Source organism: Ictalurus furcatus, chromosome 14 (genome assembly GCF_023375685.1).
Source record: "Ictalurus furcatus strain D&B chromosome 14, Billie_1.0, whole genome shotgun sequence".
NCBI classification, from domain to species: Eukaryota; Metazoa; Chordata; class Actinopteri; order Siluriformes; family Ictaluridae; genus Ictalurus; species Ictalurus furcatus.
In genome coordinates, this window is record NC_071268.1 from 18,978,893 (window position 1) to 19,003,463 (window position 24,571).

The window sequence follows — 24,571 nt, forward strand, 5'->3', positions numbered from 1 at the left end:
CTGAGATCATTCAATATGTAAAATGCTCCAATAAATATTGAAGTACAATAAAAATTATATTATTGTCCAGACAAAAATAATCCAATTTGTAAAATCATATATTTTAACAAAATGTCATAGATTCTCAGGATGTTGCATACAACACTTTGTTGATCATCTACAAAGAATCTTATTTAACAGGAGTTTAAGTTTTGAAAGAAAGCAGTTCTGTATTCATGTAGTCTTCTGATGTTTAATATCAGTGTTCTTTGAAATTGGCTGCAAGTGACGCTTTGTTCAATAATTTTGTCATCTGAAGCCATTGTCAAATATAATAGAATGGCTTATTATTCTGTAGACATTGTGGGATATGTACGCCAAGCAATTTGAAAGCTTAGATATTCTTCTTTTTAACCTGTATTCTATTGCTTAGAATACAGTCGTAATTTTTTTTTTTTTTGCCTTTTCAGGATCTATAGTTGGTTACGAAAATAGTATACACCTATATTACAACTGTAAATAAAGGTCCAAGAGTTCACATTTTTATTTATTCATTCATCTTCAGTAACCACTTTATCTTGGTCCTATCTCAGTCGACATGAGGCAGGAATACACCCTGGATGGGATGGCAGTCTATCACAGAACACCTTCAACAGACACAGTGTATAATCACACACTAGAGGCAGTTTAGATTCACCAATCCACATGCTGGCATATTTTTGGAAGGTCTAAGGAAATAGGAGAACCTAAAAGAAACCCATGCCGACAGAGGAAAAACATGAGAAACTCCACACCAACAATAACACAAGCTCAGGATTGAACCAGGGACCCTAGCGCTATGATGTAGTAACACTTCATACCACCTCCTATTTACATTTCTTTTTAATTAAATACAGTTCACATTGAAAATAAATGTTCACTCAAAACAAGTGTACCAACTCTATTAGAGGCTCTTTGGATTTGTTATATTCACTCCATCTTAGACCTCTTATTTTGATTCATTGGCTACCTTTATGTGAAGAAACAGTTTACACCACTCATTATTCAGTCAGTTAGCCAGATGAAACAATGATAAACAGGTGGCATGGTTACAGAGACTGTTGTGATTTGGATTTTTATAAAGCTCGTAGGATAATTAGCTAGGCTGAAGTGAGGTGTAGTAACTTGGCTAACTGAGACAAACTTGACTAACTGAGTGTGTAGCTAGCTAGGTTAACTAACGCTGGTAACAATGCTATCAAAAGCCATTTCACTAAAAAAACAAGCTAAGATAATGAAAGGATTGGTGCTTTCAAATGACCTAGTTCTGCAAAGTGTATTTTTTCCTGTAAATTTTATGGGTACTGGGTTGTGATTGACAGCTAGATTTGAAAGTTAGCTAGCAGATGGAAAATTAGCTAGCAACCTAATTAAGGTCGATAAGATGGGAGGTACACTTTGTGCACAGGGCATGCCTGTGGGTTAAGAGTAAACAACTTGTGCTTCACCTTGTAACCACTAGAGCCCCAGTTCTACCAGATGCTTCTTTAAAGGTCATTTCACAAAATAACATCTGTAACATGCAACATTTTTGAGGCATGTACTGTGATTATTTCTCTAATTCACTTTCTAACACACAAGAAAATGAGTACTAAATTCTTCTGAATTCTCTGAGACTGCAGTATCCTAATGTCACTATGAGGTAGTGGAGAGAACATCACTCAGATGTTAGGACGCATCGCTTGATTAATTTGTTCATCTTCTGTAACTACTTTATCCTGATCAGGACAAAAGGCAGGATTGCTCCCTGGACAAGATGCCAGTCCACTTGAATAAAAGTATAATGAATACACTGACATCGTAATTGAATACATTGATTTCGTAAAATCATGTGTTACATGAAAGAGTAATATAAAAAAAATATCATGGCTGATAGTTTATATTTCAACAACATTTAAATTAAGTGAAAGTGTAATCAACATGTTCTATTATGTTGTCTAATATTACTGTTTTAGAAAACAAAAATTGTGGTCACTTTGTTGAACTAGTGCTTTCTTGCTCCAGCTGAGTGTACTAATGGCCCTGTTCACTTTTATACATCCACATTTTGAAACAAGCATCTACTTGGCTCTGTGTGAACTATCCATGCTTTCTATTTGTTAATTGGCTAATATTTAAAATCTCAAATATGGGGATTTTGTTTTTCATACATATCTTATGTAGCTTCTGAAGGACAGTACTAAAAAAAAAAAAAAAAGATCTTTAAACAAAATAACAATTTACACCTATCATCCTGTTCCAAAGTTTACATCCCCCTGGCTCTTAATGTGTCTCGTTGCCTTCTTGAGCATCAATGGATGTTTGCTCCTTTTGTAATATTTGTGTATGAATCCCTTATCTTCGGTGTGAAAAGATGGATCTCAACATCATATAGCCACTGCTGGAAAGGGGTCAAATATACAGAAGATGCTGGAAAAGCAAATAATGTGCAGGACCTGTAGGATTTTTCTGAAAAACAGTGGGCATTTTAACTGCTCAGAACAAACAAGGGACTCATGAACAACTATCACAAAACATAAAAACAGTCACAGATCATCCAGGTAACGACACACAGTATTATTAATCAAGCGTGTGTAAACTTTTGAACTGGTTCATTTGTGTAAATTCAGTTATTATTGTGTCTTGTGGACTATACGTAAACTTCTGTTATGTGAAATAGCTTATCAGGGGCAGTACTAAATAAAAAACAAAGTGCAATTTTATGATCCCTCTTTTTTTTTTTCATTACCATTTTGCAGATTCTGCAAGGCATATATAAACTTATGACCTCAACTGTAGTAATATACTAGGTTTTAATACATTTGTCAGAATTAGCTTTTGAATATAAATTAAGCTATTGAGAACAATTTTTTTTGGCAATGTGAAATACTTAAATAACTTCATATAATTACTTGGTTAAACATATCTTAAAGTGGTCTAGTGATGAGTGCAATTACAGTTAATAAGTGTTTGAGGACATATAAATTCCTACTTAAACAAGGACACTCCACAACATGGCATATTTGTTAATTAGCTATGGTGTCTAAACCAGCCATATCATGCAGCATTTCAATTTTTGGCTACAAGTGTAGCTGAGATAAGGGCTCATCAATGTTCTAGAAGCCATTTCTAATCATATTGTTCTAATCAGATTCTAATATTCTAATCAGATTGATATCTATCATTACACCCAAGTCTCATAATGCGTAATATGCAAAGTCGAGCTTTTCTAAAATAACACTCAAGTTTAATGGTACAAGCTAAATGCTGATGTTCAGCGGGCGGACTGTTTCACCTGCAGTTTACTGTACAATACAACTGTTAAAAGAAACACTCTTAAGCAATGGATAAGCGGTGTATCTACTCGGCAACATTCGCTCGTCTTAAACTCACTAACTTTTCTAACTTTACATAGTTATATATACAGTAGCAGTTTTGTCTATGAGGATTTGACGTTATTGCTTTATTCGGCATCATTTTTAGTTTTAATCATTTTTGACAGATTGTCTTTAAGAACAGGACTCAGAAGTAAGCTAATGTCAGGTGCTAGGTGAAGACTATTATACAGTCCAAGGTTTCATAATATATATATATATATATATATATATATATATATATATATATATATATATATATACTCGTAATTGCTACAGGCTAATCAACAATAATTGCTAGGCTAGTCAAAAAATTTCACTCATAAAGTTCAATAATAAAAGATGTACAACTATAAGCGAAATTAATTAGCTCGAAGTAGCAGTTTTGTCTCTGAGGATTTGATGTTATTGCTTTATTCTGCATCATTTTAAGTTTGAGTCTTTTTTGACAGACTTAAGATTGTCTTTAAGAACACGACTCAGAAGTAAGCTAATGTCAGTTGCTAGAAGGATAGACTATCATACACTTCAAGGTTTTATATTATACACTAATATATATATATATATATACATATACATACACACATCATTTTTAGATTTAAACTTTTTTGACAGATTGTCTTTAAGAACAGGACTCAAAAGTAAGCTAATGTCAGGTGCTAGGTGGAGACTATTATACAGTCCAATAACTATCTGAGGGTTTTATATATATATATATATATATATATATATATATATATATATATATATATATATATATATATATATATACACACACACACACCTAGGCTAATCTTAATCAACAACAATTGCTAGGCTAATCAACAAAATTTCACTCATAAACTGCAATAAAAAAAAGTTGTACAACTATAAGCGAAATTAATTAGCTCGAATCCAGACTAGTTTATTGATGAAAGTGATTAAACTTTGCAGTTTTACGTATTATTTATGACCAAGTTTAAGGTGTTTTCTGTGTTAAACTCCAAACTCCTGGAAGAGTTTACTTGGCTTTCTGGAATGGGAGCAAATGTAGTAAATAAACGCGCGTTTGAAACGACAAAAATATTGAATTGAAGTGATTGGGGGACTCGGCTGTAAGTCCTTCCAAAACGGCAACTGAGCACACGCTCACGTTTGCGCGGTCGCGAGCGTTCAAACTGCGCCTTTGCGCAACAGCCGCCTCGTTTGGAGGAGTCCGGTCAGTGCACAAAGACAGCGCCGGAGAGAGAGCAGCCATACAGCCACAGCAGCCGTCTCCACATCCACTCGCCTAAATCCTCCGCCGGAACTCCAAAGTTGTACCTCGCGAAGGCCAAGGCTAGGTAGAGCCTTTTAAGATAGGTAAGAGCCATCCAGCGACACATTATACAATCATTTTAACCGCCGGTTTTCTACTTTGGGCCCGACATCGCGTAGCGGACCCGAGTGGCTTCGCTTCCTCACCGAGCGTGGCTGCTCTGAGCAGAAAAAAATGGCGTCACCGAGCGTGCTGGCTGTGCGGCCGGGGGAAAACGCACTTATTCCCGAAGCTCACGATAACTCCCCGGTTCAATTTCAAGCGTCCTAATGATATCTCTAGGCGGATTCGAGCTAGAAATATATGTAGAGCGTATTACAGGGCCTCGCGTCGAAATAAATACGCCGAGAAGGACGCGTAAAGCCGGAAGGGTCACCAGACCTGTGCGCCAAAGCTTCTTCAGGGAAGATGTGGCACAGCACCGCAAACGCGCAGCACTTGCACAAACAGACGTGTCCTACATTAGAACACACTCCGCCCCGGTGTGTTTCGTTTTAAATCGCGCAGACACGCGAAAATAGCTGGAAACCGCGCAGGTTGATGGATGGATGGTGTGTTCGGTCTTTTGTATCGGCTCGTCAGTTCAGCCCGCCTTTACGCTGCACTCGCTGGGAAGCGTCAACTCTTCAGCGTGTAGGCTTCTCAGTCCTCTGTACACCATTCTGAAAAAGATGGACTCTCCCTTGATCAAAGATAATCTGGCTCACGTCGTGGCCTGGAACAGGGCAGATTTGGGCCGTAGTAGGCTAGATCAGTGCGAACAGATTGATCGGATGAAGCGCTGTCTGGGAACGTTAACTGTTGTACACGAAATCTCGTGCAGCGGGCGACGAAAAAAAAAGTTGCTAACTCGGGGTTGTGTTTCGTGCCTGCGCCTCGATGGCTCCTGTGTTGCGCAGAACGGCCATCGAGGCAAATTGTGCACACCACCTTACCCGGGAGGTTTTAGCCTCGGCGATATAGCCGAACAACCTGTCTAATGCGGAAACGCAGGCTACACGCGATTCCTCCTACGCGGAGCGGAACGTGGTGTTGTCTTTGCCGCGTGTTTATTGTGTAGCTACACGCTCGTGGAGTTGGCGATGTGGAAGTTGTCGGGGCTTCATGCGTTACCACACAAACCCGCACATGGTCATCCGCGGCGTAGGCGTCGCTAGCCGTTGGCACACACAACTGGGAAACTCTCTTACTCCGACGCCCAAACGCACTTTTGAGCATTTTTTTTTAAGCCATGGATATGCCCCACGGCTCCTCGGCGACATCAGTCAACATTACACTTATGAACTTGTCAGATTCGTCCGACTACTAACAGATTCGCGGCGCAGCCTTTTCACGTTGTAATCGCTGTATTCGGCATGATTGTAGCCTAGTTGACATTTTTGACAAAGACGGAACAGACATGGCATGGTTTAGACTGAAAGTTTATGTCTGGTGGTAGGTGGAGAGCCTCATCGATGAGCCTATTTAGATCTTCCAGTCTCGTTTAATCAATTACGACTGTGTTATATCCAGGCAGCCGGTCGCGGGTCTATCATTTTAAATGATTTTCCGGTCATGTGACTCGAGCGGGTGCGAATTCTTCCAAACACTTACTGATGTGAGCGTTGTGAATACTTTGCCTCCATGCTAGCGTGCTATTTTGACACACAATTTAGTCTAGAAGTAGTCGGGTTTGGGCATATGGGCTGTTTCGGGCGCAGGACATGGCTTCAGCTTGCCGTTGTCAGTGTCTTCTATAAGAGCTTAGACAATGGTGTAGGCTGTATTTTATAAAGCAGCCACCCACTCACACACTGCGATGGACCTCGTCAAGTTAAATAAGTGCCTATTGAAGTTGTTACACGTGTTTTCTTGAGATTATTTCAAGGCTCAGATCACTACATGATGATCTTGAATAGCCTATTTCTCATCAAGTTGACTCTTGTAATATTAGGGATTAAAGACAGTGCAGGTGCATCCATTTGAATTCAGCTGGATATGCAGTTTTTATCTGCTCGTTATAATGACACTTATGTATGTAGCCAACATGTGTGTTTTTTAAATTTTATTTATTTATTTATTTAGAAATCTGTTTAGTATTTTAGTTTACTTTGAACATTGTTTATTGCATTGCTTACTGTAATATTGTTAAGTATGCAGTAGAGGGCAGCTTGGCACATATCCTCATCACTAATAAGGTTTTGCGTTTTAAACACAACTTTTTCTTTGTTGTGAAACAGAAGTTTCATGTTCAATTGTGATAAGGGTGATCAGCTTTGCTTTTTCCAGAGTTACTGTGGAATATCCTGTTCTGAATGGGTTTTAGTGTCTTTAAACATAAAAAGATGAGTCACAATAAGAGTCATAACAAGGTCCTTGCTTTAGACCTTCTACGTCAGGGGCTTCAGAGTTTTAACCACAGACCTGAGAACTCACATATTTGTTGATGGACAGGTGTTTGGATGGCTGGGGGGATGCTAGGCAGGGTCACAGTCAGGAGAGGAAGCATATCTTTTCTTAAAGAAAATGGAACACAATAGTTTTTTGTTCTTAAATATAGTTACTTTCAAGGTCTAGGTATTTATGACCAGTTGATCATTTATGCTATGCTTGGATTTTACATCTGCTGGAATAGGGGTGTATTGGTGTGCTTGTGTGTTACTCTTGGGTTGCTTCCATTGACGTTTTAGCATAACATTAGCAGCCGGTCAATTGCTAGAAAAAAGGGACAAAAAGGCCTCCGCCAGCTAAAGCTTTCTCCTCGCAGGTAAATAAAGAAAAGGAAAAATAAGCTTTCCAGTTCTTTAGAAGAGCCTTCAGTGCACAGTAACCACACACCACCAACTCTATGGCATGCACCTGCTATTTCAGAACCTGTTAGATTTATGAATATGACTGATTAGGTTTTGTGGAGGGCCCGTATGGTTCCATATCCACGCTGTTAATAGGCCAGTGTGTGTGAGCAAGCACGTCAGCGTATATTTGGAGACATAGAGATGCATTGGTGTGTGTGTGTGTGTGTGTGTGTGTGTTGTCCAGAAAGACTCTTCTCACTGGCTCATTGATTTGGCCTGATGTTATTCTGATTATAAAAGATTTCTTTATTAATAACTGACAAATGAAAATTCAATTTATTTTTACATTTACAGTATAATGATTAATTTGGTGGATGCTTTTAAAATCCATTACATTTTAAAAGACTCGAACAACTCACCAGCTTGAAGATGATTTACTGCATATCACTTTTGTCTTGTGGTTACGTGAGTTTTCTTGATATTAGTCTGAAAATGACTTACTGATCTGATGAGCTTAGCAGTTTGTGACCATAGTATTTTAAGGTTCTGTCTGGGTGAACAGTTGTTGTGAGATATTGACAGTCAGTGATGTCTTGACTGTAAGGAAGTGTTCATGGCATTTACAGGTCAATAGGGCCTACACTTCAAAAGTGCTTTCTGGAAAGATGTTTCAGGTGTCATAAATTACGAAGGTGCACTTTGATTGGTCACAGTTACAATATGTTTCCTTTTAAATTAGATTAAACTAAACTAAAAGGAACATGTCAAAGCTTACATGCTGAACCTACATGACCAAAATGGCAAATAGAACCATGTAATACTGGGGTCACAAATTACCTGTGGCTTTTGGAAGAACATAGGGTGATTATTATATTATAATATATATTATAATATATTATTTAAATATATTTTTATGTTGAATTTTACTGAATCGGTGGCTCAGAGATTTGAATGATTTGAATGAGAAATAACGACTGTAATACATTTTATTATTCTGATCCTTTTGTTGAAAAAGAGGGTTAGTCATTAATGTAAGAGATCACTGGTGCTCTGTACAGCAAATTAATTAATCATTCTGTTTTTAGGGGAAATGTGTACTCATTACAGCAGGGCCAATGGTGAATGGTCTACAACTAATGTTGGTGTTACCACCATGTTAGACCTAATCTCATGTTTGTGTGCTTTTGGATAGAACACCGGGAGACATGTGGCTCACTACAATGAAGTGGGGGAGCCAAGATGCAGTGGCTGAGGTCCAAAGGAAATGTTCAATTTAGTTTAGTCAAAAATATCTCTTTCCCAAATCTAGACAGTGTAATTAATCATAAATGTAATTAAGTTATTAATAAACATTTATGTGCATACTAGTTTGACTTTATTTCAAAGAACTACACACCACTACTAGACACAACTATGTCTAGTAGCTCCATAAACAACATTTGAAGGCAGAAACTTTAATGAATTGGAGTACAGTTGTGATCATGTGGAGGAACACTTCCATCTCTTAATAATTATTTCATTACAGTGTAACCTGGTCTGTGCATTCGGGGTGGGGGGGGGTGGATATACGCTAGGGTTGTTACGATTCACTCGCTTCCTCGATGCATCGATTACTAATCCTGCCGATCCATATGCATCGATCTTGAAGTATGATTTTTGATTCAATAATCATTAACATCGGTCAATTATCGATTTAAACAGCTCAAAATCTAATGCTTTGTGATTGTTATGTAGGTTACAATATGTAAACAAATTATTACTCTAGGTTAGCAAAATGATGCGAATGGCAGGTGCAGTGTATTGCATCATTACTTTCAGACTCCAGCCAGTTTATTAGCTAAAGAGACGGTTGAGAGAGTTGCGCGGGCGGAGTGTTACTATGGAGGCAGTCCCAACAGTTAGCCCAAAATCCGCAAGGCACCAGCTAATATGAAATCGAATATTTGGGAACACTTCGGTATTCACAAAAGAGATGGAAAACTAGACAAGTGAGTCGCAGTTTGCAGACGCTGTAAATTCGAGTTTAGTACTTCAGGAATAAGACAAATCTCAGCAATCATTGGCGCAGTCGCCATGGTATTAAGCCAGATATCTGGAGAAGCAAATGCTGCAGTTGCTAATTCAGGTTCGGATATGGTAAGGTCTAATCTGCCTAACATATTTGGTCTGAATCTTCTCGAAAACTCCACTCGAGCTCAAGCTATAACGGCATCCATTGCCAGGTTTATATGCATGGATATGTGCCCCTGTAGGACATGCGCAAGCTGTTTTAAATGCACTTTTGTGAATTCCTGACAGTTGATTTGAGTGTGTCTTCACTGCAGCCTGTAGCACGATGACATGTTGGATTAGATCCACTACGTACTGGATGTTCTAAACCTAACCATAATCGTAGTTGAATAACTTTGCGACATACTGTGTCTGCCGTTGGTGCATGCGTGCTACAACAACCAGTACGTAGCGGATCTAATCCAATAAAAAAGTTTTTTTTTAATTGCACTTTGTATTCCTGCTTGCCTATATGTTCAGGAGATGTAGGCAGTTTACTTTTCCTGCAATAAAAACTTGGTGCAATTAGCAGTATTGAGTAGTTTGTAATTCTTCTTCTTGCTTGAGATACATTTGAAGTTAAATACTGTGAATAATAAATTTTAAAAAGTTACTGAATTGAATTGCTGAATGAAATCGTTGTTAAGTGAATCGAATCGAATTGAATCGTTCTGAATTTTCTAAAAATCACTTCTGAATCTGATTGAAAACCAGTGAATTGAATTGATTCGCTGTCAACCCAAAGATTCACACCCCTAATGGTGCATGCATGTTGAGTCATTTTTGGTTTCAAAATTGAAAATTAAATTGCTAATTAACTATGTTTAAAACCCATTTTTGCTCAAAAATGCAAAATATTTAAAATATGCCTCATTTATTCTTTCTTCCTGTTTTACTTTTTGAGTTTGATTTATTTCGTTTTGTGGCATGCTCGCATAACCTGATCGTAATCCATCAGTGCCTTCGTCAAACATGTTGGCTTAGCTCCAAGAAGTTCATTACGTGCTTTTCAAAGGCAATAAGAGTAGTAATAAGGCAGTAAGGAAGGATGACTTGTCCACCAGGAAAATTAAGCAGGTTTTTCACCGGTGATAAATTTAGTTTTAGATTCAATATTCGCTGGATATTCACTTTCCTCTCCACTGTTCTATAGAGGTGACAGTCTTACAGATATCAATACCACCATTAGTTTTAATAATATTCAGTTATTATATACAGACATAAAACATTTACTCAAAAATACCAACGCGTATTAGAGAATGTTCTGCAAGTTACCGAAGGGACCGTCTGGCAATTCCGCCCACTGAGTTAAAACGTCAAAGTTGTCCACCCATTAATTAAAATGACATATGTTTTCACATACAAAAGTCATTTAAAAACACACAATTTTACATTCTAAAGGCTGTAGGAGGCCCACAATGAGATGCACCTCACCTAAATGTTTTAGAGATATAATTCACCTAATTGTTTTTTTCCACATTCCAAAAGTTGTAGTAGGCCAGACTGATGTACAACAGGTGAGATTTTGCTAATATACAAATACAGTATTCAATTATTTTAATAGGTCAGGCAACTCATTGTGAGCCTGCTACAGCATTTAGAATGTAAAATTCTTAGGCAGTAACTTGGGCAAAGACAACATTAATCTTTCATTTTTTTACGATTTGTGTATTGGTTGAGAAATTTGAGGAAGAGCTGTAGACTGCCCCAAGCAATCACAAAGTAATGGCAGAAAATTGTAGTATTTTTCTATGTTTTTACTGACTGAAAGCAACGGCACATTCTACACTCACGGGGTGGCTTCAGTCTGCTCACCTTCTTTAGCTGGCAAGAGCCGGGCCTGTCGACGTTTTAACTCGGGTGGAATTGCCACACGGTCCCTTAGAAAGCTTGTGCTGTGATACCATGTCAGAACATTCTCAGGTATAAATATGCAGCTCTAATATAGGCATTTTGGCATTTTTGAGTAAATGTTTTATGTCTGTATATAATAATTGAATATTATTAAAACTAATAATGGTATTGATATCTGTAAGACTGTTGCCTCTATAGAACAAGAGCAGGGGAAAGTGAATATCCAGCAAATATCGAACTTAAAACTAAGTTTATTGTGCTGAGAAACCTGGCTAATTTTCCTGGTGGACATGTCATCCTCCCTTACAGTCTCTCTCTTACTGCCTTTGAAAAGCACGTAATGAACCTCTCAGAGCCAAGCCAACATGTTTGACGAAGCCACTGATGGATTACACTCGGGTTAAGGGCCTTTCACACTCAGCGCGATTAAGCTACGTGAATGTACGATGCGATGCCGCTCTTAAATCGAAACAATAGATCCCTATGGAGCTATTCACACCGGCCGCAATTAATTGCGGCGCGACAAAGCGAGATTTTTTTTCCCGATTGGCGTGTCCATTTTTTCCCCCCGTCGCTCCACGATTAAATGGGCTGTCCAAGTAGATTTGAGCTTTAGATCACGGATCACAAAAGGGCAAGATTGGTGGCGCTATAGCACAGAGAGCTGTTTTGAAAACCAGTGTAAACACAGAAGAAAAGTATTCGGAATGGATGAAAGTATTTGGAGAATGGATGTTGAGATCTTGTTATCATTGGTGTCTGCGAACAGAGAACGTTTTGATAAGTCACAGTGAAATCCATTTTCAAATCCCTTTTCTATCTTTTTCTGTGCTTCTTAACAGTTTGTGTTGTGGTGCTATACGCCAACATTTAAGTGATTCTTCTTCTCAGTGGTCAAAGATGATAGGCTGATCAGCTGTATAGTGGGTTGCGTCACCTAGTGTGCAGGCATAAAATGCATTCTCGGACAGCGCCACCTATCGTGCAGGCGGGAATTAGCCGAAGGTGATCAGATTTTGCATTCGGTGTGAAAGCACCGTTCATTGGCGATTCGCTTCGCTTTATCGCATCACGCTCAGTGAGAAAGGGCCTTAATGCCAGAACTAATGAGCACAAAACGAAATAACTTAAAAAAAATAAGACGGGAAGAAAGTATAAATGAGGTATATTTTAAATATTTATTATTTTTGAGCAAAAATGGGTTTTAAACATAGTTAATTAGTAATTTATGTATGGAAATAGTCTATTTGGAAGTAAGTTTTTAAAAGGTTTTTAATGGAGAAAATTCTGGGCTCAGCCCCTGTTTCATTAATCTGAATTTAGCCTCTTATTTGCTAGTTTCTTCTTGTTTTTTTTTCCTTGATTTTCCATTCCAGTTTAAAATGTACAGTAGTTACATTATCTTGCCTTCAAGTGCACTTATATCAAATTTAAATTCTAATTTTATTGGTCACATACACAAACATACACAGTATGACATGTAGTGAAAAGCTTTTTTCGACTGTCCATTATATACAAATAGAATTTACATAAACCAGAATTTACTTCTGTACAGGTAGGAAAGAGAAAAAAATATGATATAAGGGATACAAGGTTCGGTGGCAGAAACAGCACGACTGTATTTTGAATAAAGTGTGCAGTTGTTTGTGCGATATATACTGTGTGACATCAGGTACTCAAGTACTGAGTGTTGTACAAACACTATGAAGCAATCAAGGGTTTTTTGTTCATTATGTTTTTTATAGTTCACATATGTAGTTCTTCAAATCAAACTACACTTCACAAGGTGTATCTTCCAAATAAAAACTATTAAAAAACATGAACAAAAAAACCCTTAATGGCTTCATATTCTATGATCTAGGCCACATGCGTCAAGCAAAATGTCTGTGGGCCAAATATGGCCACTGCATCGTTTTATCCGGCCTGCATGAACATATAAAAAATAATACTGAGTCAGTCGATAGTCCATTACTACTCAACATTTTCACACTATCTACAATTCACAACAAACCCATAGTATAGTGACAATCACTGTACAGTGCACATGGGCTCACATCTCACAGTGCTGAAATGCTTGGTAAATGCTTGGCTGCGCTTGATTCAGATATGTGTCGGGTGTTAGCCTTTAGTGTGATTCAGAAACTCACTGTAATATATATATTAGATTTCAGGATATATATATATATATATATATATATATATATATATATATATATATATATATATATATATATATATATTATATTATATTATATTATGTATGTACACACACACATTATATGTCCAAAGGTTTGTGAACACCTGACCATCACACACACACGTGCTTTTTGAACACCCCATTTCATAGCCCCCATTATTATAATATATATATATATATACCACTATTATAATATGTCACGTATGGGTGTGATGGTCTGATGGTCAGGTGTCGACAAACCTTTGGGAATCGCAATGTTCGCAAGTTTGTGGTTTTTATGCCAATTTGGGCTAGTTTTAAAACATCAAATGAGAAAAGCTTGGGCACGACATTGAATTTGTTTCCAACACCAAGATGTAGAAAAGAAGACAATTGTGACTCCCTTTTCCAGTGCCCGAAAGTCTGAATGGATAATACAAACACTGTGTCATTATTATATTTTCAATTATTGAGGCAATGCTTATTTTTGCTGTATTGAAAATGTATTGTATTGAATTAGAATTGTGTGTATTGTTATTGCTCCAGGCTACAGAGCAGACCCTCTTGGCAGTTGCACATCCAACTAATTCTACAAATTTTAGAAAGAGTTAATTGATCTGATATTCAGGTGTGTAGCTGCTTTCATGGAACAAATGTAGGTACAGACAGTGGCTGCAAACCACCAAACCTTAGGGTGTGGCATTACCGACTCCAACATCATGCCACCAGTTCCTGACCATGAAGCAGCCATCAAATTTAATATAAACAAGACACTTTGATCCATATTCTTACGTTACAGACAGCTGAATCAACATGCCAGGTTCTGTTATGTAAATCAGTAACACTAAGGAGATATGTCCAGATAGACTGCTGAGTTCAAGCAAAACTGCACCAAAACATCAGTAACAGTCAAATACTTTGACAGCAAAGCCAAATCTAGCACCAATAACCTTCACACATCTAATTATAGAAACTGCAAAAAAGTTCATGAACCCTTGTACTTGTACTGCCTTGTACAAGTCATAAATATCTCCCAAGTCTTTTTGTGTACAACATGTTATTGCTGAAACTATCTAAGTTACATTCTGCATACTTCATATGCCTACTGTTCTCTGAATTTGCTGTCTTATTGCCTAGCAACAGTAGGCTCACAGCAATTTTCGATTTCAGACATCAATTTTAATGTAATGCCCAATAAATTGAGACTGTAATACATTGTTATAATTAATTTAAAGCATGGGGGAAAAACTGGCACTCCAGATACCCAAATGACATTCCTTCCTTCACCAGCACTTTCTGGATTATGATGCTACATAATAATGCCATTGGACTGTATCTGTTAATGTGTATAGAGGATGTGGGATTGGAGAGAAGGGATGGATGCATTTAATGGCTAGGTTGTGCAGAATTAGCATGATTGTCACCATCAATCATTTTAACTTTAATATTGATGATTACACTAGCAGCATCCTATGAAAAAACTAAAAGGTTTGGTGTTATTTGGAAGTTGTTATTTACCTGTGACTGGTATAATAAACTAAGAACTGTGTTTGAACCTAAGTTTAATTTCCTCTGCAAATGCCTTAAATTGTCTCCCTCTAGTGCTGCCTCTCTTACAGTAAACACTATATAAATTATTCATTCTCCTTTTGTCAAAATTACTGTGAGTGATTTAATTGTCAAATACAGTAGCAATTAACAGATGGGTGTATGTTTTTAGAGGTCTGCAAGATGGAGGAAACTGGCACTGAAGTGACCCCAAACAATGACAAGTGCTGTCAGACTGAAACACTGTGGCACTGCAGTTGCCAGCCGGCTCCACAACAAGAGGGCTGTGACCAACCACAAGGTACTCACACTCTACTATTAATACAGTTCATTTAGTGTGTGCATAACATTATGATAATATGTATCTTACATAGACTAGGATATAAATGTAAAAAAGGCATGTGGTTTGCTTAATATCAGCAAATTATATTAACAAATATTAAAGCAGGTTAAGATAAGAGAGAAAATATAGATGACAGCAGTGTAATTGAGGACTCCAAATCTAGTTCAGAATGTAAATGTAATGAATTTGAACAATCTATAGAGTTTATTTGCCCATTTAAAATAGAAAGAAGTTGTTGTTGTTGTTGTTGTTAAAAACTACTGGATGGATGGGATTTCTAAATAGCATTTAATTGCATATTAAATTAAATGCAAATTAAATAAAAATATGCTTTTAGACAATCAGTGTGTTGGTGTTTTCAGTGGACTCAGAAAATAATTTTTAAAATACAGTTTTTCCCTCATCACTTTCAGATGTAATCAGACTTTAAAATGCTATACTTGTTATTGAGCTGCATACCAAAGAGAAACATAATTTAGGAAAACCTGTAGATTTCAGATTTTCATATATATAATACAAAATATCTATTTCACCATGTGAAGGCTGCCCTACGTATCAGTATTTCTAAGAGAATTATAAGTGTAATTCCATAATGAAATGGGGTGTCTCTATAAAGGCGTGCAGGTGGTGATGATAGTAGGTTATCACCGTATTGTTCTTTAAAACTCATATATATATATATATATATATATATATATATATATATATATATATATATATATATATATATATATAATTTGTGTATGTGTATATATATATAATATATTTTTTCATTTAATTCTTGTTTTATCTAGTAGCATTTCACTAGTATGTGAAGTTCTGTGTCTTAGATGTCTGTGATGAATCCATGGAAATATGTGATTCACCACTTAATTTAATGGCTAGTAGGACCTGTTAAAAACAGGATACTTTTAAATACATGTAGTTCTAACTTTAAACAAAATAAATACCATTAACCTTAATAATGCTGGACTCTGCTGGATAGAAATGTGGTGAAGGTTTGATCCTGTCATTCAGAGATCTTAAGCTCAAATCTCAACAATCCATAAAGAGAACATAATGGCATCTTGAAAATAAATTATGTTCACACACACCACCATACAGCACGTTTGTTGGTTTAAAATCGCATGGCATTCATTAGCGTGCTTTTTCCCCATCTAAATCTTCCTCTCTTTTCCTTTCCAATTTGAATCAGATAGCTCTCCCTTATCGTAGATAGATAGCAAGTGGGGAAGATGCACTTGAATTCAACCAGACGCATCTTTTAGAAGTACTGATTATGCTGTGTCACAGGGCACAATAACATACTCGGAAGAAAACACTATCCGCTCTCTTCTTCATACATGCGCTCACAGACACCCACAGTTGGCTAGTGTTGCCCTGACTGACAGGGGCCAGAGAGTATGCCTTCCCTCTCAGCCAGAAAGGCTCCTGGCCACGGATGGATGTGGAAACTTCAGGATTAGAACTTGAGATCTCCCAATGATAAAGCAACACTTTTCTGTTGTGCCTCTCGTGAGCCCTTTACATAACATTTAAAGAGACATTATTGGTGCTTTGTTGTTGTGATTTCCACCAATGAAAGTTAGTCATGGAACATTAGTATTAGCTGATTTTATAGGCCAACCCAAATCTTGGTCAGACCAAATCTAGGTTCTGGTAATTTTACATTTATTTTAATGTTTTAATTTATTATGTTCAGCACTGTCAAACCACACTTATGGCATCTTGGCAAAGAGCCCAATAATTAATAGGTTTCTTTGGTATTATTGGTATCTGTATTTTGAGCCCAGTGGGGAAAAAAGATAATTGAACACATGTTTTTATATGTTATGAAAGTTTCGATCTGCAAACCTGGCCCTTGATATAAAGCTTTATATAATACCATTACTCTTTGGCTCTTTTCTAGTGCATATTATTGAGCCAGGAGACCCTCCTCTACTTCAGCAGCAGCTCCAGACTTCTAAGTCAGGAATCCAACAAATAATTGAGTGCTTTCGCTCAGGTACATCAATATTAACAGTTTTTCATTCTTTTTCTCTCCTGACTCAAGTTGATCTGAAATGAGAGAAATCCTCAGAAGACCTTCCTGTTAACCCCTCTACTGTGTTGATGATTTTGCAGGTACGACCCAGCTCAGGCACATGTTGTTGAAGGAAGTTGACACCATCTTTGAGTGCAGACTTTGCCGAAGTCTTTTCCGCGGTCTACCCAATCTGGTCACACACAAAGAGTTCTACTGCTTTTCTGGACATCATGAGCAAGATGGTCTGTATTGTCTTGTATTCCACACCTCTGTCAGCTCTATTAGCTTCCCATAACATACCAACTATTTCTTTTACAGCCTGTTTCTGTAGCCAGGCCCAGTTAAACCTCATTTTATACAGAATTTCTACCGTCTTTTAAATCTGTGTGGTATTTCCACTTCTTTTACTTGGTACTTTTTTTTTTTTATGCCATGAAATCCCATTTGCTCTGCCTTGAGTTGTGCTTTAAGAGTAATTTACAGCGTCTCATTTAAGGTGATTTTACTCTACAGATTCTTCTGAACCAAACAAGCAGAACCAGGCTGTCAAAGAACTTCTTGAGGCAATCTATCCACAAAGAGACAAACAGGAACATGTGATTCAGCTTGAGACAATAGAGACCAACCCCAATGCTGTGTTCCAACACCTGTCTGCCGAGAATTATGAGAATGAGAATGTGACCATGCCCACTAATTCCGATCAGCCAGACCCTGGACCGCAGAAACAACATCGCCGCAAGTCTTCTGTAGCCCCAAAAAAGATTGAACAGCAAGACATAGAGGACACAGATGACGACATGGATACGGCATCTGACAAGTCTCCAGATAGAGAAGATGAAAAATCTGAAGAAATGGGCAACACAGAACAGGATAAGAGGGTGGAAAATGAAGAGGAAGCTACCCCTGAGATGAAGGAAACAAGGATATCATGCTGCCTGTGTCGAAAGGACTTCAGCTCGAGGAGCAGCATCCGCCGTCACTGCCGCAAGATGCACCGACAGAAGCTGGAGGAGTTGTGCAAGTTCACCGAAACACGCACAGTGCCCATCAGCTTGCTGTCTATGGTAAAGACCAAGCATGCTGAAGATCCTCCTCCAGCCACGGGCAAGAGTTGCCCAGTCTGCCAAAAGTCCTTTGCTACCAAGGCTAATGTCCGTCGGCACTTTGATGAGGTGCACCGAGGATTGAAGCGAGACTGCATTACACCTGACATTGCCACCCGACCCGGCCAACCACTTTTGCTTGAGGGCTCACCAGTTACTCCAAAACAACCAAGCCCCTTTCCAAAGCCAGACCAGCAAGAGGTCAGTGTTACAACCTCTCGGTGTAGGCTGTGTAGAAGGAAATACAGCTCGCAAATCATGTTGAGGAGGCATATGCGCATTGTCCATAAGGTTCACACATTGGAAAAAGGCTCCTCCGCCAGCCGTGCTCTCTTCACCAGAAAAAACAAAACGAAGACTGAATCTAATAAGGAGATTTGCTCTGAAAAAGGTGGTCTTCCTTCCAGTGCATCTTCTTTAGCTAATGCAGATAAGAGCGTGGCATCAAAGCCTAAAGTCACAGAGGATAGTGGAAACCTCCCGTTAAGTTTTGACTTCAAGCAGATGTATTGTTGGCTATGCAAGCGACAGTTCAGCTCCAGTCAGAACCTGACCAAACACATCACCGAGCTGCACATGGATGGTAATGACAGTATTTACATCAAATTTTATGGGTGTCCTATCTGCAGATACGAGTCGCGGCGGAAGCGGGACGTCATCCGTCACATTACTGTGGTTCACAAGAAGTCCTCTCGCTACCTGGCCAAGATAATGCCGATCCTGGAGAGTCGTGCGGTGAAGAAACCAGCTGAGGTAGTGCTAAATAGTAGTGGGAAGAGTGTGTCTTCAAAAGAGGACAGCTCTGGAAAGCACCACGGTCCATCATCCAGTACGCTAACAACTTCAGACCAAGCAACTCCATCCGAAATGAGTCAGCAAAACTCCTCCTGGTCGCCAGGTGTAAAGAAAAGCGAGTCCTCAGTCTACCCAAACACTCGAAAGAATTCTGCTCTCACATCTCTTAACACTGCGAATCATGATCAGGAATATTCACAGTCCACCAAAGTATGTAAACAAGAGAAGAAAGCTCAAGAGCCAAAGAATCCGCATGTTACCCGGAGCCACAAACCCACGAGAGGACCTCCCATCACTAGAAGCCAGGAGTCTAGCACAGAGGTGAGGGTTACTAAGAACTTTTCTCTGCATGGATGTGATATGTGCAGTCGGGCATTTGCCAAGAAGGTTTTTCTTGAGACGCACAGACGAAGCCATAAGACCAATGTCAATACCCCAACTGGAGGCACTAAAGTACAGGGAAGGAGTACTCGGTCAAAGGCGCTGATATGGTGAGTCACTCTTTTATATAATTCAAATGAGTGCCCTCTACAATTGGCTTTTTTTCTACAGCCTATTAATATGAATAACATTAATATGAATAAAATTCCCTTTGAGCTAGAGCTGAACAAAAATGGCTAAAACGATAATGATTATTTTACTCTGTGACTAATAATTATGCACATATATTTTGGAATAGACCTAATAAACTTTATTTGAAACTTTCACATGGAAGCACTGCAGTGCGTGGTTTACATAAACAGAACTGCACCCATTTCCTCAGATTATCTTTATGCTTTGAAATGCGTTTGTCCCAAAGTATTGGATCAGTGCTATTAATTGAGGTTTAAATATTGAGTATGCAGTTATCACACACCCATCAATTTAAAATCCTACAAACATCATTGTCATCCATTGCCATTTCCCCAAGGTTTTATTCTTACTCTTGATCCATTTTAATCTTTCACCTCAAATTAATGAAATTACTCATGAATATCTTGTCATATACCCATGTCAGAATGTGATACATAATGAAGAGGTGTGATTTTGGAACTGTGGTGGTGGAGTTTAGATGTGTGTAATTAAAAATAATTTTTATTTATTTATTTATTTTTGTTGTTGTTGTTACAAGAACTGAGTTTAGTTAATTTATTCACACGGGCTGCAAATTGCACTTTATCCTAGTAGCACTACATAATAGTACAGGTTTTAAAAGACACCATATAACCAAAAGTATGTGGACACCTGACTATAACCCCTTTGCTGTTATAACAGCCTCCACATTTCTGCGATGGCTTCCCACTATATTTTGGAGTGTGAATGTGGGGATTTGTGCTCATTCAGCCACAAGAACATTAATGAGGTCAGACACTGATATTGGGTGAGGAGGTTTACCGTGCAGTCGGCGTACCAGTTCATCCCAAAGGTGTTCAGTGGGGTTGAGGTCAGGGCTCTGTGCAGGACACTCGAGTTCTCCCACTCCAACCTTTTCAAACCATGTCTTCATGTACCTTTCTTTGTGCACAGGGGAATTGCCATTCTGAAGCATGTTTGGACTAAACCCCTTAGTGCCAGGAAATTGTAATACTACAGCATACAAAGACATCCAGTACAACTGTGCACTTCTAACTTTGTGCCAATAGTTTGGGGAAGAACCAATAGAAGTGTGATGGTCAGGTGTCCACATATTTAGACCATATAGTGTATTTAGCATAGGCGATGGAGCAGAAAATGAAAGACGGTAAGAATACAGACCCAGAGTATATAGATGGAACTGCATGATTTCCATCAGTAAGTAGTTTAGTTAGTAAGCAGTTTTCTTTATACATGATACACATTTGAAAATGTAAGGTTCTCCTAAGCTCATATATCGCATATTTATTGTAATTTTGAGCCCTAATTATGTTTTAAAATGAATTCATTTAGCATTACCTGTGTTACATCTTCTATGAAGTAGATGCAAATGATATGCATATTTTCCAGTGTTACACACTGCAGTGTGTATGAGTGTGGAAAACAGAATCATTTTATTTGCCATATACATTTACATGTTTTTGGATGTTTTCTTGGTCATATTACGATGGATTAAACTCGCACATCTCAGACAACACAACACCATTACCATCCTAATATACAAATAGGGTTACAGATTTTATAAGGAAAATGTGAAGAAAAAAGAACTGGTTCATTTAATTCCATCATCATTTATAATTTGTGTGTAGTTTTTGTAATATTTTATAAGCTTTGTGAATATTGTACTTAAGAAGTGATTCCCCCCCCCCTCTTTTTTTCTTTCTGTAGATATTCACATCCATATAAATGACACATGCTCACTGGAATGTATAGATTTTCAGTAAATAAAAACGCAGCAGCAGCGTAGTAACGGAAAGCTTTACCTGAAACAGAATGGCTTTTAAGAGGAAGGATCAACGCAAATCATGAGGAAAGGAACCTGCACGGAATGTTCTGTTTTTGTACTGCAGAGGGCGCTGCGACCAAACCTTTCTTATCCTCTAACACAGAAGTTATAGATTGTTCTCAACCAGTTGCAGTTACTGAATTACATGAAGGATATCTTTTTTTTTTCTTTTTTTTTTTTTTAGTAGTCTCTTGACACTTTACTTTTAATGAAGTATATTTGTGCATAATACAGTTTTACTTAGTTACATATGATTACATATGATTACACATCTTCATTGTTGATCACAACTCACAAATTTTGCTCTAGACCAATAGAATTCCAACTAGAGAGCATAGTCACCAAGGAAATATCAGTGTGTTCCCGTTGACGTGGAGTTGCAGTGAAATTCTGCTCAAATGAAAATAGCTCATATAAATCAGATGACTCTGCTTGTATAGTTGGAGATAACTCATTTGACCTGCTGTTTCTAATCTAGTTGTCGCAGGGGTACTTGAGTTGAGGTGATGCTTTAAAGTAGCTTAACAGTACATTTATTTTATTTTATTTTATTTTCTGATTAGTCAACCTTCTGACTTTCATAGAAATATAGCTTATTTAACATTTTAATTAGATTTGCCTAATGAACTAATTGGTAAAAAAAAAACAACCCTAAACATTGTACATTCAAGTCCATTTCTATATTTTTCTTGTTCTCGCTGAAATGGATCAGTGACTGAATACTAGAACAGGTGATGTACTTGTCTCTTCATGTAACTGTTTGGTTTGCTTTTAGTTTACACTGCTCAGATGTAAAAGCTTGCTTAACTGTAAATGCTCTGCAAACACTTTGGGTAGATATTTGAATGAATTTTTTTTCCTTAAGCTCCTTTTAATATGTTAATATTGCATATATAAGTAAGACTGCTTACATAACAAAAATTAAAAAATGAAAGCTGCACTGTGCAGTTCTACTTAGCAAATAGCTAGTTAAAAGCTAAAACAAATAGGTGAGGAATCCACCCTTTCTCTATGCCCTCACTCCAAACTCATGTATGCACATTACTTAAGAGCGCCTCACCCCCTAACCTTACACATGCCCAAACCTTTCCTCTGGCAAATCAGTGTTGCATGGCTTACGTTTGCAGAAGTAGAGTAACGTTAAAAAGCTCATATTATATTTGAAAATAATAAGTAGCCAATCAATTGAATTCATGCGCAACATGCAGCTATTTTCTTAGAAGTGGTTAGACTGAACGCAGATAAAATTGTGCCTGGGGAAAGAAGCCAATCCGTTTGACTGAGAAATAACATGGGAAAGAATATCACAAAAAAAAAAAGTCATTTGTTTTTGGAAGCTGTTTATTTTGCTTTGCACTGTGTTAATCCAAGTGAACTTAACCCCTGAAAATTCACAGACCTCAGAAGCATTAGCTAATTTAAAATGAATAAGGTGATAAGTTTGTCTTGACCCTATGTTTGGTTTGCACCACTATGTTTATGTGAATGTGCAAAATGATTGACGGTCATGAAGGGTCGCCTCTATCTAAAATGGATACATTTGGTGCAAATGTGATTTTAGTTCTTGATTACAGGGACACTCACAGACTTTTTCTCAGAGAATCTACATTAATGATAGCAGTCAGAATGTAAAAAAAAGTTTAACCTATGTTTAAAGAAAAATGACAGTGCAGCTTTAATCCATATCTGCCATTCCACAATAAATGAAAATGCTGCTAATGCTTTCGCATTGTAACTACTGTTTGTGCTCATGTTTCTGCTTCCCTTTAATGAGTCAGTGCTGCTCAGGTTGTGCTAAGACAAGTTTTTTTAAAAGGAGTATGACTGTTTGATAATATCTAATAAGAAGTTGGAACTGTGATGAAAAGGTTAATTAGATACTACTGCATCTGTTTTGTATTATGTTGCTCTTATTAGCAAACAGTTTAAAAAAAATATATCTAGACCTAAAAATGTCCTTTGTCTACATTAGTATGTAATGATTAATTACAGTTATTTGATCGAGTGTAATGGGTGAAATGAAGTACAGATCTGTCTTGGCGTGCATAACGAATGCTTCTGCTTGATATTATGTACTGTATTTCTGAAATAAGGTATAACATGTTAAAAGGTAATTGGCAAGACTTGTACTGTATATATAAATACACTATACTTGCATTCCTATCCCTGCTTCACTAGAAATAACTTTGTTCAAATAAAGATTTTAAAACCACATTTTGTTGATATTGTATTTAATTATTATTTTTATATTTTTGTCCTGTAAAAATATTTTATTGCAGTTTTATAAATGTATAAATATAAATGTAATAAATAGATAAATTAAGTACATGGGCAGTGGATAGCATTGCCTCCTCAGAGCTCCAGGTCCCGGGTTCAGTCCTGAGCTTGGGTTACTGTGCTGCGTTTCTGTGCTGCGTTTCTGTGCATGTTCTTCCAGTGTCTGTATGGGGTTCCTTCTGGTTCTCTGGTTTCTTCCCACATCCCAAAAACATGCCAATAGGTGGATTGGCTACATTAAATTGCCCCTAGGTGTGTGTGTGTGTGTGTGTGTGTGTGTGTGTGTGTGTGTGTGTGTGCGCGCGCGCGCACGCACAGTGCCCTGTGATGGACGATGTTCCATCCAGGGTGTATGGTTTCACCTCTCTCCCAGTGTTCCTGGGATGAGCTCCATCTGGATCCTGACCAGGTTACAGAAGTGATTAAAGATGAATTAATAAATTAATTTCTGAGAGAAAGCATTGTCTATACAGTGGATGTAAAAAGTCTACACACCCCTGTTAAACCTGCAGCTTTTACATGCCAAATAAAGATATACTAATTTGGTAATCTCAATTTGG

General features: G+C 37.7%; 1 protein-coding gene across 2 annotated transcripts; it reads left to right on the forward strand.

Annotated features, from left to right (window-relative positions):
• The first annotated feature begins 4,572 nt into the window (after positions 1-4,572).
• znf800a (zinc finger protein 800a) lies at positions 4,573-23,942 on the forward strand. Of its 2 annotated transcripts, XM_053642114.1 has the most exons (6): positions 4,624-4,712; positions 15,242-15,370; positions 17,322-17,417; positions 17,537-17,680; positions 17,952-19,827; positions 21,617-23,942. In XM_053642114.1, coding segments are annotated over exons 2-6 (2,235 nt in total). In that variant the 5' UTR covers positions 4,624-4,712; positions 15,242-15,252; the 3' UTR covers positions 21,618-23,942. The 2 variants fall into 2 exon arrangements, with proteins under 2 accessions (XP_053498088.1, XP_053498089.1); XM_053642113.1 differs by lacking the exon at positions 21,617-23,942 and having other exon boundaries at positions 4,573-4,712; positions 17,952-20,117.
• Positions 23,943-24,571: the final 629 nt, after the last annotated feature.

What these genes read in the sequence shown, in the direction of transcription:
- znf800a (XM_053642113.1), top strand. Translation starts at nt 15,253, where the DNA reads ATGGAGGAAACTGGCACTGAAGTGACCCCAAACAATGACAAGTGCTGT. An exon ending in AATTGAGTGCTTTCGCTCAG is followed by an intron (nt 17,418 to 17,536) that starts GTACATCAATAT and finishes ATGATTTTGCAG; the next exon opens with GTACGACCCAGCTCAGGCAC. An exon ending in TGGACATCATGAGCAAGATG is followed by an intron (nt 17,681 to 17,951) that starts GTCTGTATTGTC and finishes TTTACTCTACAG; the next exon opens with ATTCTTCTGAACCAAACAAG.